At 38.3% G+C, this 17,481-nt stretch overlaps 2 protein-coding genes across 3 annotated transcripts; one reads left to right on the plus strand and one right to left on the minus strand.

Moving 5' to 3' along the window:
- Positions 1-109: 109 nt before the first annotated feature.
- Positions 110-6,046, minus strand: LOC146458763 (uncharacterized). 2 transcript variants are annotated; one of them, XM_085090365.1, is made up of 2 exons: positions 5,810-6,046; positions 110-3,653 (listed from the first exon to the last, which is right to left on the minus strand). In XM_085090365.1, exon 2 carries the CDS (start codon positions 3,642-3,644, stop codon positions 1,473-1,475), a length of 2,172 nt encoding a protein of 723 aa, XP_084946491.1. In that variant the 5' UTR covers positions 3,645-3,653; positions 5,810-6,046; the 3' UTR covers positions 110-1,472. The 2 variants fall into 2 exon arrangements, with proteins under 2 accessions (XP_084946491.1, XP_084946492.1); XM_085090366.1 differs by lacking the exon at positions 5,810-6,046 and adding an exon at positions 5,472-5,779.
- Positions 6,047-10,886: 4,840 nt separating this feature from the next.
- On the plus strand, positions 10,887-17,043 carry LOC146458764 (mitochondrial import receptor subunit TOM20 homolog). The gene is made up of 5 exons (XM_085090346.1): positions 10,887-11,123; positions 12,150-12,202; positions 13,298-13,385; positions 14,341-14,492; positions 15,365-17,043. The coding sequence occupies exons 1-5, from the start codon at positions 11,000-11,002 to the stop codon at positions 15,395-15,397; spliced, it is 450 nt and encodes a 149-aa protein (XP_084946472.1). The 5' UTR covers positions 10,887-10,999; the 3' UTR covers positions 15,398-17,043.
- The last annotated feature ends 438 nt before the right edge of the window (positions 17,044-17,481 follow it).

Raw genomic sequence — 17,481 nt, forward strand, 5'->3', positions numbered from 1 at the left:
TCAAACAATAAGCCTCTGTGTTGCAACCAGAAGTATATAAACAAACTTAAATTATTTTAATTATTTCTTTTGCAATATTTATAAAGTCACAAAATTGGCACAACAGAAATCAGATTAAACAAATACCAATTTAATGCTTGAAAGAGCTACAGCCAAAATTTAAAAAAAAGAGGACAACTATTAAGGGTAAGGCAAAATATGCTTCTCAGTCTGAGAATGGCATAATAATTATTATTACATTATTATATTATATAATTCTATTAGTGGAATGATGTTGGTCATGTTTTTTTTAATGAATATTGCAAAGAAAGGAAAGATCTCATCTAGACTTTCTGCTTCATCTATTGAGGAACAGTTCACCAACAAAGATACAATAAATAATGGAAGTTTCCAGTGCAAAGAACATTGGCTTGAATACTATAAATTACCATTAATTTCAGTGAAAAGTTATTCTTGGTTTTCACGTGATGTCACCAAATTCTAGAATTCAAAACTGGGAGGCCTACAAAATTTTTACCTTCATTCAAGGAAAGATTACCTAAAAATATGTCTGTTCACAATTTCTTAGCTCGATGTCATGCTTCCTTTTGAAAATAAACAGTTTTAATTTCTGAGTTTCCATCGTGCGTGACATCAGAAGGACGGCCGTGACAGAGCTTTTCCGCATCTTAAAAATGACTCTTCGGGTGATTTTCAGCATTCTAAACAATTTAAGTTTGAGGAGAAATATTAATCTAAACATTCGAAAATTCACAAGGGCAAACAAACATCTTTTCTGGCAAAAGAGAACTCCAGATGTTTTTTCCTATTTCTGGCCGCCATGTTTGTGCCCCTCAGAGGGACACAAACATGGCGTCTCCATACTAAGCTCTATAAATTTATGTGGAACATTTTGTCAAATAACTCGAGTACGGAATGCCGCACAGACCTGACACTTGGACAGATGCCTTATTTATTTATCCTCTATACCATGTCAATTTCTTGACTTCATTCATGGAATGGTTTCGATTTTTTTTTTCGATGGAGTGACAGTGAAAACCGAGAATTCTTTTTGACTACCTTTCGACTGACTGTGAAGAGTGCAACCTCACGCGAACACTAGAGATGAAGCACTTCTTTTATGTGCTACTGTACAAGGTATATTATTTCTCTAACTTTTGAATCTATGAATGAAATCCTAAAAATTAAGCGACTATTCAAGCAAAAGTTGTGGGGCAGTACTTTTCCTGCGGTGTTGTTTATTTATGCTTCTGTACAATAATGATTCTAAATTTTGAGCCTTTGGATGAAATCCTGAAGTGTAACTATTCAAAGATATTGAGCAATACTTTCCTGTGGTGCTGCTTATCACGCTTAAATGATTGTTCTAGCTTTTGAGCCTGTGGATAAAATCCTAAAGTCTGACTTGTTTCAAATATTTACAGCTTTAAGAGCAGCTTGTTGCCGAGGAACTGCCTCTTTCTCAATAATGTTCAGTTTTTCAAAATGTTACTAAAGCCAATCTTGGGAGTGAAAGCTTTTTCCTCTTCCTCTTCCTCTTCCTGTGAAATCTCTATATTTTGTTCTGTGGTTTCAATTTCCACCTCATTAGCCGTTAAAGACTTCTTAGCGTGAATACTGACTTCACCATGAAGAGCTGATATCATGTCTTCAACGACGCCAGTGGTTGCTTCTCCTTTAAAATGCAAGTTTTTAACATGTCTTCGCAAGTGGCTTGGATTGTTGAAAGCTTTTGGACAAAAGCTACACTTATAGGGTCTTTCGCCTGTGTGTATAAGGACATGTCTTTGAAGATTTCCAGATATAGAAAATGCCTTGTCGCAATATTGGCAACGATAAGGCTGTTCACCAGTGTGAACACGAAGGTGCTTCCGCAGAGAGCTGTACTCTGCAAACGACTGATAACAACTGGTGCATTTGTAGGGCTTCTCTCCAGTGTGGACACGGACATGTTTTTGAAGGGAGCCAGGATCTCGGAATGCCTTGGGACAAAACTTACACTTGTGTGGTCTTTTTCTCATGTGTTGAGCTATGTGATCTTCGAGCGTTTTGGCTTCTTTAAAAGGCTGAAAACAGATTGTACATGTGTAATGTTGGCCATCATCCATGTGAAATTCTAAATGCTTCTGAAGGCCAAGGGAACTCCTGAACAACTGTGCACACACTTCACATTTGTACGTTGACTTGTCATTTCCTAAATCTCCCTTAAGGAGGTCGTCTACTGTAGGTATGGCATTTTCCTCATCAGATACAATCTCCTGTTGGCATTCCTCTGCTAGGGGTACAATTTCCATCAGGTTGGTACCATTTTCAGCTGATTCATTATGCATTTGAACATCATGCTGCATTTCACTCTTGACGTAAGTTATCACACTAGAGTGGTTTCCCTGTGGTTGGCTGGAGGCCTGTGGATTCACCAGGAGTATGACGGTGCCTGTTGGTGCAGCATTGCTTATCTGTGTAGCAGGCTTCAAGCTGGAATGTTCAATGATTTCAACATTGCAATTTGTAATGTGATTATTACCATCCTTGTGTACTGGCATTTCCTCTTTATTCATAATTTGCTGGGCTTTGCTACTTTCTCCATGTTGTTTTGGTATTGAATCCATAGAAGCAGAAGTGCCCATCGTGGTCATATCCTGTACAGCAACATCAGAATTAGGAGAAACATTTTTTACAGAAGTTGCATCTTCAGGTACAACATTTTTAGAAGTGATAACAGAAGTGCGTGAAGCAGTGCTAACAACAGTTGTATTAGCAGCAGGAAAGACTACAACATTTTCTTTTTTCGAGCTTTCTTTATCGGTAGAAGCAGGAGGAACTTTTTCTGGACAATCTTTTGCATCTTGCTTGACACTACCAATAACAGGCACAGGCATGAAATTGACTAAAATCTGAGCAACATCCATTTCTGGAGAATTATTATCGCTGACTTCATGCGAGTGACTGTCTTTTGCAGAGGCTTCTTGTTCTTGTAGCTTTATTTCGGAAGGCTTGAAAACTGGCTTCCTCTGTAATGATTCTTCTTGATTAATTCCACCATCACATGTTGATTGCTGTTTAATGTTTACTTCCATAATTTCATCCACTGAATTATTACTTTCCATCTCCTTAATGTGAGACTGCTCTGTAACCTGAACATCACTGTCTTTGTTTTGTTTGTCTGCTGATCCACTAACTTGTGAACTGAAGCCAGGAAAATATGACCCAAATGGGACAAAACCCCCAAATGGAAATAACATTGGGTTAGGAAACTGCGGCAAATTAACGCCTGGTCTTTTACCAAAGTCTGGTAAAAACTGGTTTGTATTTCCATTGCTTGTATTCTCCAAAGCTGTTGGTATAGCAGGCTTTCCTAAACTTTGAGAGCTGACATCCCCTTTGGATGTTGTCTTGCCGAGTGGCTCTTTCTGATTCACACTGGACTGATTTATTGCCTGCATCATTCCTGAGCTCATTGCTTCCATATACTGCTGCATAAAAGATGAGCTGTTCATTGGCCAGAATGGTGGAATCATTCTGATAGGCATAACTTGAGGAGTAAAAACTGGGATCGGCATTGGAATGGCAAAACCATACATCCCTGTATTCATAGCATTCATGTTGAAATCTGGAAGACCAGTCTTGTCCTGTTTGTCTGCCATTTTGAATTCCTGATGAACACAAAAAAATGTTCCAAAAATAAAAGATTAAACTGCACACATATATTAATTTGAAAAAATAACAAAAACATCAAAAGCTGTGTTAAGTGTATGGTTTTCTGGTTTATCTTAACAAAAAGTTCTTATTTTCCATCTCTACACTGATATGACCTCAAGCTTTCAACAAAAAGGTGACATGTAAAATCTTACTTTTAAACACTGCTCTAGAGATTTCCCCCATCCAAGCCAAGAAATATTAAGCTATCATCATTTTTGAAATCTCTGATTCTTGCAACTTTTTCTAAAAGCATTAATATTAATACAGCCAGTTTTCATCACATTTAACATTCAACATCATTTACATACTCGTTAAATTTGCTGCCCACTATAAACATGGTGCGCCAGCAAATGGCTGACAGGGCTTTTACTGTGAATAGCTATTTCATCCTGTACCAGGGAAAGGGGTTGGGAAGCCACTCAAAATGTATTAAAAAAAATACAATGTTTTGGTTTTTAAGCAGTTTCATTCTGAAATTTGATCATATTTTGGTATGAAATTCGGTGTAGTTTGACTCTCTGGTCTGAATTTGGACACCACCCTACTGGGTCCAGTTGTTCAAAGGCCGGATAACTTTATCCAGTTGATAAGTCACTATCCGACAGTTTCAGTCTGTGCAAAGATTTCAGTATTTCCTCTTGTACAAGCGAATATGCACACTCTAACCACAGTTAAGTTTGGGAGTGTATGAAAACCTTGGACAACGTTTAACGTGAAGTATATTTTAGACCCTGAATAGTGCCTTATCCAGTGGATAAACTTATCCGGCCTTTGAACAACTGGGGCCTGGAAATTATTCCAAGCAATATACTCTCCACCCTGTATTTCGTACTTCCTTCCTGTGACTAAAATAAATGCGTTTTGTGAAAACCTTATAATGCACGATGTAAAGGATGTTAGGCAAAATAAAGAGTCATTTATATTTGCAGCTGAATTTCATGCCTGCAAAGGTATTAACTTTCTGATTGGGCATTTTTCCTTACTTTATACAAACTCTCTGTTTCCTTTGTATTTACTGAACTGAGAATCAGGTGAAAAAGTGCCACCAATGCAAATGAATAGGGGACTCTGCTCCTTACTTTATTCACATGACTGCCATTATTGTAATAATTTGTCAACAGAACCATCATTTTTCTTTTTATCACTAAGGGTGGATATGATTTTCTTTTAAAATCAGGGAACAAGGATTCAGATATTAATAACTGTTTTTACCGCTGTCAGCAGGCCACTGCTAACAGCTGCTGTTTCAGGGTATAAATACACAAATAACATAAAATTTATAAGTCGCCCATAATATTAATATAGCAATTCAAAATGCATGCGTTATAGTATATATAAAACCACGAAAAGCCAAAGAATAATATCGGTCATAAAAAGGTTCCGTTCTCCTTAAATTTTAATGTTACTGAAATCCTCATGTTAATTAAAGAACACAGCAAAAGCTGCGTATGCCAAGCGGAATTTCCCTTGCAGCTGTTCGGTGGCAAACAAAAAGGCCGCAACAATAAAATATCAAAAGTAAAATAAAATATTATACTGTAATTTTACAGCCTGGGTTCATAGGAAAATCCCTTTAAATTTTCAGTAAAGAGTAAAACTTTAATCATCTTCCAACGAAAACGAGAGGGGTTTTCTACAAAAACTGAAACGAGGAATCGACCAGAAGAACACGACGGCCATATTTAATTTACAACAACGAGATGGTAATCGTCATCATCAGTTGTCTTCGAATATTGCGAACCAAGAGTGCAACCTCCTTTAGTCAAATTTACCTTTGGGCGTTACTTTCAGAATTTTTCTCTACCTCAAATAAGCTGAACATCGTTTTAAAATGCTACACATGAAGATTCAAAAACGATTCATACGCTGAAAAGTGAGGGTATGCGAAGCACTTCCGAGGGCAGTGGGCGAGAAAATACTCGGACGTGCTCAAAAATTCGAGGCGACGTGATAAAGAACTGTTAGACGGCTAAAAATATAACTGATATCTTCTCCTTTCAGAATTGAAAATTCGTAAAAAGAGAGAAATGAAAAGATGAAATCGACGAAAAGAAGCGATTTGACGCAAAAATAAAACGGTTCGTTCATCATGTAGTCAATCCATCCGTACCTGCAACACTGGGGGAATCACCTCTAAGCTTGCCGTGTGTTTCAAGTTTCTGCTTCGTGTAAAAACACGCCAAATTTTCTAGATTCCTCTCTTCTACGCAGAGACGTTAAACAAATAAGCTCTGTCATGATGATTTCCCAAAAAGGAATGCATTTTGAAAGGAAGAAATTGCTCCTTAATGATGTAATTTCTCGGCGGACCGCCCGCTCCTCGCGACCGAAGGAAAAAGTGTTTTGCATAACGCAAGCAGTCTTGGGAAATTGTGTCACGTGATCATTGAAATCCCCAATGGCATCCCCAATACCCAGTATGCCTTTCGCCTTGTAGTCAGTTGGCAAACAGGCTTGAAATAACAATGTTTGTATGTTTATTCCTCTTTAATTCCAGTGTTAATTAATTAATTAATTAATTAATTAATTCTTTAATTCCTCTTTAATTCCAGTGTTTGTTCCTCTTTAATAGTATTGACCCATTTATTTGTAGATCAGTTGCTGCTCTTGTCTATGAAATCATGTATTCTAGATATAAGAAGTTATATAGCTTATGAAACTGTATTAGAAGTTTACACAATTATATAATTTTCTAGTTTGTATAAGGTAATGCCATGTATAGATATGGAAATACCTAAATAAATTGTTGTTGTTGTTGTTGTATGGAAATCCGGCTTCAAACAATTTTCAGAAAACATCGCTTCTGAAAAATTCGTGAATTTGGAAACTTTTGGTACTAGGAAAATAATTTTAAGAAAAAAAAATGGAGGGATGTAGCTGTGCCAGAAAGCGTCCAGCCGTGTTTTGAACTTTCCATACATTTGTCTGTATAGCGAACTACAACTAAAAATAGTTCACGGGAAAAAAATTAAGGGAAATGTATGGAAAGTTCTTAAACACGACTGGACCCTTCCTGGCACCAGCTACATCCCTCCAATTTTTTCTTAAAATTCTTTTCCTAGTGCCAAAAGTTTCCAATTCATGAACTTTTCAGAAGCGATGTTTTATGAAAATTATTTGACATCGGATTTCCATACAAACACTGTTATTTCAAGCCTGTTTGCCTACTCGTCAAAATGGCGTCGAAAACCGTGATACCTATTTACAAACGGTACGTTTAGTAATTAACTGTGGTTGGCTGCAAGGACCACCGCGACAAAGTAATCTGAAGTACTGGATCCTGGTAGTAAAGGATCTAATCAGCAAGAAATTGTAGAAAAATAATCTTAAAAAAAAGAGCAAGGCTGATTTCATGGTCAGGGAAGTATATTTTCCCAATATTTCGAAAGGCACGGCCTTTCTTCTTCAGGGTATGTTTGAGACTCGTATCGTGATTTTTTTTCTTTCAATGAAGAAAATAATATAATTCTAAATCCGTTCTTTAAGAAAAAAAAACCAACTGAAGTCCCTAAATTATAACATTTTGACAAAATCTTGTTTACAGGATCCCGGAGGATGTTTGGAGCCCCGGAGGCCCGGGATTTTTGTAGTGGACATGCAGAGCCCGAAGGCTCTCTCAACTTGGATGTCCGGACAAAAAATGCTGCCTCTGGCTAAATGGGGCCCCGCAGCAAAGCCAAGGAGCTCTAGAGTGGAGCCTCGATCTTTCTGGCCCTAGAGCGCTGTATCCCTGAAGTGCCAAACCCCTTTGGGGCCCTGTGTTTAGGGAACAGAAATACAAACCACATTAACCACTTTTAGCAACTGAATTTATAGTGACTCTGGTCAAAATTTGTGGAGACTTTGAAACCGCGAAAATTCATGAAACGATAGGCGTGAAGCGACTAAAAGGTTCTCGACGGTTTTTGCAGCATAATCTCATTCTCAAAATTCCATCTGTGTTCCGGCAACCATGTGACAACAAGCAATCAGTCATGAAAAGCTTCCTTTTTAGGAAATTTTAAGAATTGTGGGCTACAAGCAAATGCATTACGTCATACCGGCGAGGAGGGATCGGTGATAAAAGCAGAACAAGGAGTCACCGACAACCTGTTTCAGTCAGGCGTACGTACAAACAGTGGAGACTGATAGACTGCGTGCAGCGTCTTCTCCCAAGTTTGAAACAAGCATTGGATCTGTGTAATTTTACTGAGCCCTTTGGCGCAAGTAATCTGAGAAAAAAAAGTATACGACTGCTCGCAGACTAATAAAAGATTACACAACACGAACTACTATGGAAAATATATGACAGGCTGTCCCCTTCTCTCTTTCCTCTCACCATATTTTCCTTTAAATTTTCTACACGTCTGTATAACAGGCTGTTTATTAGTCATACAGGTGCGAAACCTTACCCATAAAAGTCCCCTTTTTCCCTTCATTAAAATAAACTAAATATATAAACAAATAATAAATAAATAAGTAAATAATAGCATCAGATTGCAATAGGGACGCAACAGCCTGTATTTTGACTATATTTTTATTGTATTGTGACGAATTCATTAAATTAAATTTAAAGTTTGTAAGTCCGCTTTATTCATTCATCAATGCATCCGTCACAAGCCATTTTTAGGTAGATTGGAGATACATTTTTGTTTAGCTGAAACCACAGATAGTAAAGTGTTGTGTCTAATTATATGACAAAATGAAGCCGATGTAACATGATTTTTTGTAAATAACTCTACAGCAAGCAGTCTCCTTTCCACTCAAGCTTGTAAATAAAACTGATACGATAGTTTGATGGACACAACATTGAGAACGTTCCACCAGAAAATTTCTCAACCAAAAAAGCCCCCAAATAAATTTAATGATTTCAAACCCCCCAAATGACCTTTGCACTTCCAGATTAAACACGGGTTTTTACTTTTTCGGCGTCAGAGGAGCTGACCAAGAGCTGTGCCGACCCGTGTTACGTAACGTCGTTAGCAGAGGCACAGATGATTTGAACTGTCCGTAACATTTATGCAATGTAGAAACGCCCGTTTTATTTAGGGTTCTTCTCAACCTCACAGCTCGCGAAAATTGAACTTTAATTATATATAGTACTGAGCTCACAAAAATTAAAATGATGCACAAGTTTATACGCACAACAATTCACGTGCTGTAGCGAAAAAGTCTACTGAAAATGAAATCACCTTTTTGTCCTGTCATCTGCGGAATTCTGTAAATCGTGCAATCCGATTGGTTCCGGTAGCGGGCGGAATTTCGATCTTGCCCGCGAACCCAGGCGGATTTGTTGTGTGATTTGTTGCAATGCGGACACAACTTAAAATGTTATTCACCAGCATAAGTCGGCCCATATCGGGTAAAACTGTGCCCGAGGTCTTGAGTACGGGCCGAGAACGCTTATGTATACCAAAATGGTTAAGGTCCAAATTTCGCGCGTAAAAGTCCGAAAGTGGCGATTCCGTGACGTCATAGGGTTCATCACACTTTATTTTTTTACTTTGGTCCCGTTTCCTTCAACGATAAATCTGACACGGTGTCTAAGCTCAGGGTGGGGAAGGGGAGAGGAGGGAGGGAGGGGGGGGGGGGGAAGCTGACGGGGATCGAGTTGCGAATACCTTTATGGGGTTTGAAATTAGCGATTAGGGACCTTTGGGGTTAGAAATTTTACTGGTTGTTTTTTTTTTTTTTTTTTAGTGAAATAAGATTTTGGCAGAGGGCGAATCGACTTTTGTTGATAACTGTTTACATGCTGGGCCACTGGACTTTTCTAATAGTCCAGTTTTAGCTAGTCTAATACTGGTCAAGTATTCAAGGGGTCTAACAACTTGGCTTCATTCGCACTTGATCCTCGCCACTAATACCGTATTTATTTGATTAACCGCCCTGGGTGCTTATTTAATATTGGGCCCACGAGGACGGGGGGCGCTAATTCGAGGGTGGCCGCTTATTATTTCCCCAACATTCTCAGCAAGCGAGGACATTTTTAGAGAATAACAAAACAAGGGATAACAAGTTTTTTTCGCTTCAACAAGACAAAACAAAGTACAAAAGCTAACAGAAAAAAGCCATAAAAGATATAAAAGTTCATTGACTAGGTCCGTATCTGAAACCAATTTTGGAACGCAACTGACGCTCCTCTTACTTCACGCTGGGCTAGTACAGAGATGTTTTTTGTTGGGAGGGAGGTGGGGTGGGCGCTTATTAACTTTTTGGGTTTTCAGGATGGGGTGGGGTTAATCGAATAAATGTATCGGAGTACCCTCCCCCTCCCCAGTGGAGGCTGTTTAGCTCTCCGACTTCAGACTTATCACTATATATACCAAGGATACCTTTTTGTAACCTTCAATTCAAGTTGTTCAGGAACTCTACCAGGTCCTTGTCTTCTACCATTGAACATTAGCCAAACAGCAAATAACACCGTCTCTTCTTCTGATATACCTAGGGCTCGTTCCTTAGGGGCCCGTTGTTGTTTTTTCTTTAAAGATTCACGTGAAGAGTTGCGGACCAGAGAACGGGATTTTTCAAATCTGTTTCTCTTGACATGTCTTGATTATTGATAGTTTCCCGATTTTTCAGTGTGTTCTTGTGTTGTTTATCAAATTAACCCAATTTGTTTCTGAGATCTTGTAAAGTTCTCAATTTTTTAGCTGTCCAAATTTTTGGTGATAATAAACATCATGCATGCGTAAAATAGTTTTTCTGGCCCGAAGTGTTTCGAGAGGTTCAAGAAACCAGCGGAAATGGTACGCCGGGTTTTTTTCCCCCAATTCCATTGTTTTGAAGGAGGCTGTCAAGAGCTGTACTGGACTCGTGACCATTAATTCGTTTAACAGCCCAGGATTAGGAGAACAATGTTCAAGAGTTGACTGACAAAGGTTCAAACTTGAATCACATGTGTTTAGGTGAGAACGCTTAATCTCTAGCCGTGACCCTCACGCCAAAGGTGAAGGAATTCGTCCTCAGCTCCTAATTCGCAATTCAAAACTCTAGCTTGTAATCCGATGTACGGGATCAGCGCAAGGGATACTCGAGCTCGTAAATGTACCAGTAGTCTTAAATATCTTCAGGAGCCGTTTATGCCTCGAGATGTCGAACATCTATTTTTAAGCCCTTTCCCCACCCCACTCTCCCCGGCCCTCCCCCGGCCCACCACCCACCTCCCCCGCAGGTCGCGCAAAGAAGACTGGGATCCGCTTAGCGACCACGCCATTCTGCAAAGCGTGATCGACTTCGTGTACTTTTTCTAAGAATTTTTGCTTTTTAACCGCTTCTTTTGCGCAATATACCGTCGTATATGTTTTAGATAACCGTAAAAATGAGTTCTAAACTAATAGCAGGGATTGTAGCTGGCGTATGTGGCACATTTTTCCTCGGGTACTGCATATACTTTGACAGGAAACGAAGGAGCGACCCCCAGTTCAAGCAAAAGTTACTAGAAAGTAAGTTTCTTCTGCTTTTGCGTCTTACGATATTAATGCCAAGGACTAAAGGAAGAAGAAATACCATTTCCCTACCTTGTTTTATCTTTTAAGAAGTTTCCAGTCGCACGATTTCATAGTTACTTATCTCAGCTAATCTGGTCACTTGTACTACCAGAGTGATGTAACACTATTTTGTGTTTTTTGCATAAATTGCATTTTTCTTGTAAATTATGACGCTCACGTGAAAAAAATGAGATGACTCTGCAGTATTTCAAAACATGTTTTCATCTGGAATTTTGCCATTGAATTACATGTCACAAACACTTGTGTAAGATTTGCATATGAATTATAAGTAGCCAGCTTTCTTCACTATAGTTGCCAGCTGTTGTAGCCATTTGCCAGCTAGTAACTTTGACAGCAGTTATGGCAGTTTTGTTGTGACATTTCAAGAATGGTGGCAGATGAACGATCTGCTGGTGGGCATTTTGTTGAGTGCTATGACGTTTGTAAAGATCGTATGTCTTTATGAAGAATTTTACAGGTTATCATTTTGTAACAATCACTGCATAGGATTGGTACGCATTTTGCACAAGGCTATGAATACGTCTATAAATACATGTTCATAAACAATGGTCTTAGGTTTAACTCCTGATAGGAGCACTCGGATTTTCTTTTTCTGAGTATGCCTGTGTCATTCTCTGAATAATACATCATTCTCATTTATTCACCAGACTTAAAATATTCCATCACATTTATTACATTGCGCATATGCCACACATTGACATTCCAATTCTAGCAGTAGGCAGGATGTTTGTCCCATGAACCTAGTTTAATGGCCTTAGCTCCCACGAGTCTCCTGTAGCTCAGTGGTAGAGCATCTGAACTTGTAATCGGAAGGTCTTAGGTTCGACTCCTGATAAGAGCACTCGGATTTCCTTTTTCTGAGTAAAAAGGTTGTATGTCTTTATCTGAGTATGCTGGGTCATTCAATGAATAATACAGCATTCTCAATAATTTTTTCTCATTAAATGTCTTTGTCTTCAGAACGTCGTAAAGCTAAACAGGCTCAACAAGAAGCTTCTATGGAGGAGATGAGGGTATGTTTCTGTTTTGTCCTTTTGCAGCTGCTATCACAGAGGGACAATTTATTGAGGGTTATCAGCATAAACAAATGAAACATTGTATTAATCAAATTTAATTGCATCCAATCTAATTCAGATGCCTGATTGGTTTCCATTGTCTTTGATTATGGAAAGCAGTGTGCAGTTTCAGAAAAAATTCTTACCCACCCCAAGGAAGGTCATTGAAAATTCCTAAGGGGAGGGGAGGGGGGTCTTAAAACATAAAAATTTTAGAAGGAAAGTGTGAAGCTAAACTGGAATTTCCTTGGGGGTGGGGAGTGCAAAACAGAAATCCTTCCATGGGGGGAGTATGGAATTTTTCTTAAACTGTGTGCAATTTAACACTGCAAAAAAATTTTCAGCAAAGGAACACAGTTGAATCTTTGATTAACCCTAATTGCCCAGGCTTTTTTTTGTTCCTTAGTCTTGGTGGGAGGGGGAAGGGTACATATTCTTCTCTGAAACTGTGAGAATTTCAAAGCTTTGACAATAAAACTTGAAGGGTTACATGCAGTATGTCCAAAAACTGTTTACTTTGAGGGCCGCAAAATGGGATGATAACATTATGCGATGTTGGGAACCTCATGGATTTGTCAGTTTTTGCAAAGGCTCAGAAATTGTTAAAATAAATATCAGAATCAAGAAAGAAATAGTGCTAAAATGATGAAGAATATATAAGTTTCAATAATTAACTTAAAATTTGTTGTTAAAGACAAAAGTCTTAAATTATCAAGCAATTACCTGTCGAAATTTGGTAATGCCATAGCAGAATCAAGTCACTTGAACAATGACAGTATTTTTGCAACGTAAATATTAGAACAAGTCACAAAGTTTGATGGCTTTTACTTTGATTATTGTGTTCCAAAACTTAAAATTAAATTAAATTGAATAAATAAATTACTTTACTTATGTGTCAATGCAATTAGCACAGAGCATTCTCCAGATTGAACTGGAATTTTTTTCTCCATGTCAAATTATAATTTTTTTCAGTGCTGATAATGTTCAATATTACTGAAGCCAATCAAACTCCGTGATCTGACCGAAGTTGTTGTTGTTGTTGTTGTTCCACAGACAGGAATTCCAGACAGAAGAGATGCAGCTGCTGTTCAACAATTTTTCTTGGAGGAAATCCAGAGAGGAGAAGAACTTATTACTTTAGGTCAGTGCAGTTAGTAAAGGATTTTAGTCAGTTTTATAAACTGTGCCAACTGTAGTACCTCTCTCAGTTGTGGCCCCTTTTCTGTGTTTGCTGCTTTTGGGTGTCTAAGATGTATGCATGGTGTTTATGGTGTGCCTTTTGTCCTAAAAATACAGTCAAAGCTCTCATAAGCAACCACCTCGGGAACTGGAAAAAGCAGTCGCAACAAGAGCTGGTCGCTTATGAGAATGCAATCTTGTGAGCGACCAAAACCTGAAACAATAGAAGCTGGTCACTTACCAGAGCTTTAGGCATAAAGTTTCCTACCTCGATCTCAGGGTAACACTCTTGATCCAGCTGTAAATCATCTTGAATTTTAGTTTCAAGATCTTAATCTATGAACATTAGGCAGTGCTATATCACTGTAAAATTAATGTGATCAGGAAGCATATACTTTGATTAAAGAGTTGCCGTAATAAGCATCAGAATCTTTGAGTGGTTGCTTATGAGAGCTTAAAAGTGGTCTCCGTCACTTATGGGAGTAGTCGCTTACGAGAGCTTTTGATTTCAGACTTTAAGTGACAGTTCAAACAGGGTTTCACAGTAGTGGTTGCAACTAGAGCTGGTCGCTTACGAGAGTGGTCCACAAGGAGAGCTTTGACTGTATCGTTAAATATCAGACTCCAGGCATAAGTTTTAAAGATCCTTTTTTAGTGCCAAAATACTTTTTGCGTTTGACATAGGAAAAATGAACTCCTAATATGGATTGGATTCAAGATTGTATGGGACAACATCGATTGTGGGAATGAAGGGATGGACCTTGGGACATGTATCTGGCATCCTCTGCAGATTTTTTTGCAGGGCGGATGACATCACAAAGGAGAGAGAGCCTGGGATTGAGATCATCAAACGCACTCCCTAATCTTTGATTATTACCAGTTGTATTTGGATTAATTTCTTTTCCAACTCCCTTTAGGTGATCTGGATCAAGGTGTCAATCACCTAACAAAAGCCATCGCAGTCTGTAACCAACCTCAACAGTTACTTCAAGTCTTCCACGGCACCCTACCTGAACACGTCTTCCAACTGCTGATTGAGAGACTAAATGAAATGGCACCTACACAACAAGTAAGTAAAAAGAACCCCTTAAGCCTTAACAGTGATCAGCATCAAATTTCTCCTTGTAATATCAATGCTCATTCAACCCTTGAGGTCATGAGAAGTGAAGGATATGATCACCCAAGATGAATTTTCTTGATATTTTAATAACTTCTTCCCAGCACTTCTATAAGAAATGTATGGGGACAAGATGGGAGAATTTGTTCATTGATATTAGGGATTAAAGGGTTAAGCCATTGCTGTAAATCAGCCTTTAGAACTCATGGAAACTGAAAACAGAACAACCTTCCAGTCCAAGAGTTGAGAAGTTCTGTTTTGAGTAACATGTGTTGTAGCGTGACCACTCCACATTTGAGTTGCCTGAACGTGAGTGATGATTTGTCCTCTAGAATCCAAATTTCTCAAAAAAGTGCTCTACTTTGGTCTATAGAGTTGTTATCACATTAAAACTTTTGTTTAGCTTTAAACTGAGAAGAAATGAAATCATTCCAAGCATTGCTTGATAGTTAATACAGTTTTTAGGCTAAAATCATATAAGCTTTTTGAATTTAAGTCCTTGAATCACATTTAAATATTGAATGTTTCTGACGTAACCAGTCGTCTGTATGCACGCTAAATTCCTGATAGAGCAAGGCCAAACCGTCACTTCTGCTCATTTTCCACCGGCCCCTTCATTGACATACAAAGAATTAGAATGTGGTCGCTTGACATTTCCTTCCTCTGGATGAATTTTCTTGGGTACGTGTTGGCTAATCTTTAATGACATACAGAAACAACAAAACTAGAAAGCATCCACGGCGATAATAAAATGTATACTTTGTGCATTATATTGTTCAAGGAAACTGTCTTATGCAATTTTCGCTTTTTTCTTTCTCTTACAGCAAGCGGGAGAAGGAGGAGACTCGCTAGATTGAGAATTGTCTGAAGTTTGAAAATGCCAGTTAACTAGTTTTACTAAGACGTCCGAGGAACAGTGCATTGCTTTGTTAATCTGCAGTATTACTGTCACTTGCATCTATGCATAAACACAGTGAACAAAAACTTGACTAAGTGGGTGTCATGTCAAGGACTTAGTGGAAAAAGGGTTTAATTGAAGACTTAGTTTCTAGACATGAATGTTTGGTTTATCAACAGAGCTGATAACTAAAGGTATTTGACTGGCCACTGTAAGGAGATTTGAGTGATGTTTTAAGCGTTAGCCCCTCGTCAGTGTCTACTCCCTACTGACACATCACCACAGTTTCTTTACAAACTAACCTTTTTATTCTTTAGTTTCTAGACAGACAGGTTTTCACCTAAGAAAAATAGTTTAAGGATGGTGCCTACCAATACCAAACTATTTTTGCGCAGTTTATGACTATGCGGGAAAACCAGATCTTAGCAAGGGCTATGGAAATCCAAAATGAAAATTGGGGGTAACAATGCATTTTTTAGAGATAATTAAGCAACAACTATTATTCTAGAAACCAGTAAAATACAAAGCAATGTATGGCTTTTTTATGCAAATTGAAGCATTTTCTCTGAAAAATGCATGGTTACCCCCCATTTTCTTTTTGGATATCAAAAACACTTGCCAAGTCCTGTTTTCCCCGAATAGTTTAAAACCACACAAAAATATCCATGTATTAGTAGGCAACACCCATAGGAAACCTGAGTATCACAAGATGTGCAGTAACAGTAGTAGTCACCGTCCTTAATGTTTATTTTTGCTGTCTGAAGGCTTATCCAAAGCATTAATTAGCTTCTGTATGATTTCTTTTCTCTTTTTTGTTACCAAATTTATCATCACCTTTGCCCTTTTTCCACTGAGCCCTTTGAATTATGTGGTGTTCAGAAGTGTAACGCACAGACAAACATTATACCAGGCACCATGGAAGCTGTCTCTATGCCGGATGTCCATGTTTCGTAGTTTAAAAGTGATGTCACATGAAGTTATGCATTAATGTGGCATTAAAAAAGTGTTACCTTGTAACGTAGCATGCAGAAAATTTTAATGATTGAAGCAAATCTTAGAGGCAGCATATTGCAACTTTTTCCTTTGTATCCCAAAACTTGCAACACGTTTTCCATACAATGCCATTTTTAAATCATCAGCATGCCATCAGTTACAGGGTAAAAATGTTTGTTGTTGCCAAAACTTGTTGTGTGGCATCACCTTAATTTTAGCAAAAATGTATGGATCAGGACCAAACTGGTTATAGTAATATGGTGTCTTTATTAAATGGATGTCTGTAAAGCAGGGTTCGACTACATGTTAGACAAGCATTAGAGTTCCCAGCGAGTTAGGCTCAATTTCCACCGCTCCCTTGGGTCCACAGCGGCTGGTAATTGAGCCTACCAGCAAGTTGGTGATCGGCCAACAAACTTTCAGAATTTTATGGTGCACTAGACAAATGTTTGTGCTCAAAGTGAGTTGGCATTGGTACTGCAGTTTAAAGCTTTGAACTTTGTAAGTTGTTCAAACATTGTCTGAAGAAAACAAGCTTTGTGTTTTCATTGTAAAACTGTTTTGGACACTACATAAATACAGCAGACAAAGTACGTTAAATAAAGTTTTTTTTAGTCAAAGTTGTTTGATGTTTGAGTACGAGTAGAATTTCAAACATCCAGCTAATTGATGTACTTGGAGCATGACCGACCTTCAGTGCATTTAAGATCGCTTTTTTGCTATTTTAGCTCACATTCACCAGAGTTTTTGCAAGTGGCCTTCAATTCCTTCAGAAAACATTGCCCATAGTCATAGCGTTTTATTACAAATGAAGCACAAAGCAACAGATAAAAGATTGAAGCAACGTTTCCTGAAGGAATTGAAGAACACATTCAAAAAATTCAGTGATTCTGAGCTTAAATAACAAAAAAACAATCTAAAATGCACTATACGTTGGTAATGCACCAAGCCCTTCCAGTAGGTCCCATGGTAGGCTGCAAGTAGTCTCTTTCTTCTCCTAAGTTCTGTCATGCGCATACCATTTCTAGCGAGTGTTCACTTTTCTAATTT

Source organism: Pavona decussata, unplaced genomic scaffold (genome assembly GCF_977016875.1).
Source record: "Pavona decussata unplaced genomic scaffold, jaPavDecu1.1 SCAFFOLD_229, whole genome shotgun sequence".
Classification (NCBI taxonomy): domain Eukaryota; kingdom Metazoa; phylum Cnidaria; class Anthozoa; order Scleractinia; family Agariciidae; genus Pavona; species Pavona decussata.

What these genes read in the sequence shown, in the direction of transcription:
- LOC146458763 (XM_085090365.1), bottom strand. Translation starts at nt 3,644, where the DNA reads ATGGCAGACAAACAGGACAAGACTGGTCTTCCAGATTTCAACATGAAT.
- LOC146458764 (XM_085090346.1), top strand. Translation starts at nt 11,000, where the DNA reads ATGAGTTCTAAACTAATAGCAGGGATTGTAGCTGGCGTATGTGGCACA. An exon ending in AGAAGAACTTATTACTTTAG is followed by an intron (nt 13,386 to 14,340) that starts GTCAGTGCAGTT and finishes AACTCCCTTTAG; the next exon opens with GTGATCTGGATCAAGGTGTC. An exon ending in AAATGGCACCTACACAACAA is followed by an intron (nt 14,493 to 15,364) that starts GTAAGTAAAAAG and finishes TTTCTCTTACAG; the next exon opens with CAAGCGGGAGAAGGAGGAGA.